The sequence below is a fragment of the Chroicocephalus ridibundus genome, chromosome 5, assembly GCF_963924245.1.
Source record: "Chroicocephalus ridibundus chromosome 5, bChrRid1.1, whole genome shotgun sequence".
Taxonomy (NCBI): domain Eukaryota; kingdom Metazoa; phylum Chordata; class Aves; order Charadriiformes; family Laridae; genus Chroicocephalus; species Chroicocephalus ridibundus.
Genome location: NC_086288.1, coordinates 43,985,554 through 43,989,534, shown reverse-complemented (window position 1 = coordinate 43,989,534; position 3,981 = coordinate 43,985,554). Strand labels below are relative to the sequence as shown.

Sequence of the window (3,981 nt, the reverse complement as noted above, 5' to 3'; positions counted from 1 at the left end):
TCTTAAAACATCACCATTCGATGAGCCAGTGGGATTTGCAGCGTGGATCTGCCCTCTCCCAGCTCGAATCCATGCCTATCGCATGCTGGCCTGGGTGGGAGCCATGAACTCGGATGACTGAAACGCGGCGAGGGAGCTGGCTGCAGCGTTTGCCTTCTCTTTTTGGCCGCTTGCTCCATCGCAGGAGGAGCAGGCATCCACTTCACGGCTCCAAATCAAAGCAAATACGAAATGCCAGCAGAAAGTATTGCAAAATCAGGCGCGGAGAGGAGAGGTGGGGGGGGGGGGGGGGGGGCGGGAATAGCAAACCCAGCACCTTTCACGCTTCTAGAAGGAACAAGAGCAACAAAAGGCATTCACAGGGAAAAAATAGCATAAGGCGAATAAGAGCCTGGGGAGATGTAAATCTGGAAGAACAGCAGCCCACGTTGGGAGGGGAGCCAGAGCCCCACTGCGTTGCTGCGGCCCAAGGGCCGGATCCGGAGAGGTGCCCAGCATCCCCCCCACCCCCCCACCACTCCAAGCTCAGCCGTGGGAACTGCGGGGACAAAGCTGAACCCGGGGTGGGGGGCGAGGGGGGGAAGCAAAGGCTGTGGGCACACGCGTGTGTGCTTGCACACGCGTGTGCGCACGTGCACGTGCGTGGGGATGCTGCAGAAGAGGGGCGGGGGGGGGGGGGGGAGAGGGGATGCGGGCAGGGGGTGCCAGCGGCGGGGGGGGGGGGGGATGCTGTGCACACACACACGCACGCAAGAGCAGCAGGTGCTGCGGGCCCTGCAGCGATTTGTTAAAAATATCGCGATTATTAGTTAAAAAGAGAGAGATGGAGGGGGATTAAAAAAAAAAAAAAAAAAAAACAACCACATCGAGAGAAAAGGGGGAGGGGAAGGGGGGGGGGAGGGGGAGGGAGGGGGCAGCGCGTCACGGGAGAGATTTCCTTATTGGGACTCCCTTGCCTACATCCTGAGTCCATATATGGGCATTTACGTCACGGCAGCCTCACTGGGGACTCCAGAAATGGCTGCGGCGGAAGGTCGGAGCAGCCCCGCTGCAGCTATAAAGGGGGCGGCGGGGAGGGAGAGCCGGGTGTCCGCACGGGCTGCCGCTGCTGCCGGCCCCTGCCTGCACCCCCTCCCCCCGGGACCTCACCCCCCTCCCGCGGGGCACAGCAACACCACCCACCCCCCCCCGCCCCGGATCGCTCCCGACACCCAGCCCGAGCGTCCCTCGGATTGCCCCAAGCACCCCGGAGCATCCCCCAGACGGTCCCCGACACCTAACCCCAGCATCCCCCGCGTCAGCCCGGGTACCTCGGAGCATCCCCCGGCTCGCCCCAGCCCGGCCCCGCCGCTCCGGCCGTACCTCCAGGGGAGATGCTCAACGTTATGGATTTCTCCTGCCCGGACCCGCTTTATTCCAAATACGAGGAGAGCTGCGAGATGAAAACCGGAGACCTGCAGGGTTTGGGGCAGCCTGAGCAGCAACTTCTGGCAGAGGCCGATTTCCTGGGAGGTAAGGGCAGGGGGGAGCCGGGCAGGGATGAGGGACCCCACTGGGAGTGATAGCTGCAGCCAGGAATCGGGCATCTTCCCCTCCTCAGCCCCCAGCCTGCTCCCAGCCCCTGGCTGTGGGTTCGACAGCCCCCCGCTAGCCCAGGGTGGGGGTCCTGGGGGTCCTGCTGGGGAAGGGGTGTGAAACCCAGGGCTCCCTGTGCAATTCCGAGGACCCGGCTAGGACGGGGACCTCACAGTGACGCAATATCAGCCTCCCGCTGTTTCCCAGTATCCCGCCCCCCCCACCCCGCCCCATCCCTCCATCCTTCTAACCACCGTCCCCTCTGCGTCCCCAGGTGAGCTGCTGGGTGCCCCAATGAGCGGCGGAGCGGTGGATTACTCCCTCCTGGGCAGCCAGCCCTCCCCTTCGCTCAGCTACACTGGCAGCTTCTTCATCAAGGCGGTACCGGAGCATCCCCAGGACCAGGAATCCCTCTTCAACCTGATGTCGGGGATCCTGGGCATCTCCCCCTTCGCCTCCTCCGAGGGCCACCAAAGGCACCTGGATGCTCTTTACCCCTGTCCCGAAGTGGCTCAGAGCCAGCTGGACCTTTACACTGCCTGCCAGTCTGAAATGAACGGATCCACCCAAGCCTCCTTCCCGGAGCAGGGCTACAGTGGCTTCCCCACGGCGGAGGGTGCTCAATCCCTCCAGGCACAACCCACCTTAGGAAACACCTCGCAGTGTTTCTTCCAGCCCAAGCTCCTGGACAACAAGCAGGACATCAAGCTGCCCTCCGGTTCCCCACCCCTGGACAAGTTTAAAGCCTCCTGCGCCCAGTGGGAGCCCGTCACCCAGCATCAGGCCTACTTGCCCACCAGCTACCATTCTCCTGAAGCCTTCCCGGCTGGGGAGGGCAGCCAGGGGCTGTTCCACCCGCTGGGCTCCAAGATGGAGAACGTCTTGTCCGTCAGCTGCCAGTCGGAGCTCGGCAGCCTGGCGGAGGATGCTGCCTGCTTCAGCACCCATCTGGGCTTCGGCTGCGAGCCAGAAAACTTCCCGGCCCGTGGGGACTTTGCAGACACCAAGATCCACAACCTCCCTCCTCCATTAATGCCGGAGTTCGACACCTCCTTGGCCCAGCCTGAAGTCCTGCCGGGTCTGATGAGCTCTGCTGAGCTCCTCCATCCTCACCCCTCACCCTCCATCCCCCCCACGGACTTTTTGAGCCACCCCACCTCTTCCTCCATCCCTTCCCTGCTGCCCACCAACCCTCCTGCCTTGGCCGAGCCCAAGAAAAAGACCCGCCGGACCAAATGCTCTTCCAAATGCTTCTGCCCAAAACCCCATGAGAAGGCTTTCGCATGCCCGGTAGAGAACTGCATCCGGAGCTTCGCCCGCTCGGATGAGCTCAACAGGCACCTCCGCATCCATACGGGCCACAAACCCTTCCAGTGCCGCATCTGCCTGAGGAACTTCAGCCGCAGCGACCACCTCACCACCCACATCCGTACCCACACCGGTGAGAAGCCCTTCTCCTGCGACACCTGCGGCCGCCGCTTCGCCAGGAGTGACGAGAAGAAGCGCCACAGCAAGGTCCACCTGAAGCAGAAAGCCCGGACGGAGGAGAAGCTCAAAGGTTTGGGTTTCTTCTCAGTGGGTCTCTCCTTCGGGACACTGTGAAGCCACAACCTGAGTGCTGGGAGATGGCGTTTCCCGAGGTCCCCCGAGTATCTCATGGGAGAGCCGGGGTGGGAATATCCTCCTGGGGTGGCCCCGGAGAAGATGATGGCAGATGGGGCCGTCTGGAGGGAGGAGAGGGGCACGCAGGAGGCAGAGGCGATGCTGTGACGCTGGACCACTGGCTGCAGAGGAGGGATTATGGCAGCTCCGGCCACCCGGAGCCATCTCCAAACTGCAGGGACTGAGTCATTTTTATAGCTCCTATTCCAAGGAAGGGAAAGAAAAAAAAAACCAACACATGTACAGAAAGAAATCACCACCGAGATGTCTTTTTTTATATACCCAAACCCACGGACATCCTGCGTTTGTAGCGACCTGACTGAGATTTCCCCCGCCAGCACTTTACATGACGCTCCCGACTGGTTATTTACTGGTCAGCACGGCCGGGGGCTGCGGCTGCACCGGTCCTTTCTCCCAAAGGAGAGAGATGCCACCGGGCTCCAGCAACTGGTGCGTAACGGTCCCTTTGGAAAGGTGATGTCATTACTATTATTATTAATTTTTTTTTCCTGTTTGTAAAAAGAATATTAGCAAATTGTGTCTATTTTTCTAATTAAAGATTTGAGCTAATCTAAGACCTTGCTGGCGTTGTTCTCTGCTTTTCAATCCCGCGTAGCCGTCGACGCCAGTGGTATTTCTGTTGCGTTTTTGACCTCTAGCTACTGCATATGGGTAAAAAGGTGCTTAAATAATCAGCAGGAGAGAAAAACCAATCTGTGCAGCGGGTGGGTTGGCGACCCTCCT

General features: G+C 60.4%; 1 protein-coding gene across 1 annotated transcript; it reads left to right on the top strand.

Annotated features, from left to right (window-relative positions):
- The first annotated feature begins 901 nt into the window (after nucleotides 1-901).
- Nucleotides 902-3,732, top strand: EGR4 (early growth response 4). The gene is made up of 2 exons (XM_063337061.1): nucleotides 902-1,512; nucleotides 1,850-3,732. Exons 1-2 carry the CDS (start codon nucleotides 1,374-1,376, stop codon nucleotides 3,175-3,177), a joined length of 1,467 nt encoding a protein of 488 aa, XP_063193131.1. The 5' UTR covers nucleotides 902-1,373; the 3' UTR covers nucleotides 3,178-3,732.
- Nucleotides 3,733-3,981: the final 249 nt, after the last annotated feature.

Excerpts from the sequence above, each read along its gene's own strand:
- EGR4 (XM_063337061.1), top strand. The coding sequence starts at position 1,374 with ATGCTCAACGTTATGGATTTCTCCTGCCCGGACCCGCTTTATTCCAAA. Across the intron at positions 1,513-1,849 it reads AGAGGCCGATTTCCTGGGAG|GTGAGCTGCTGGGTGCCCCA; the intron begins GTAAGGGCAGGG and ends CTGCGTCCCCAG.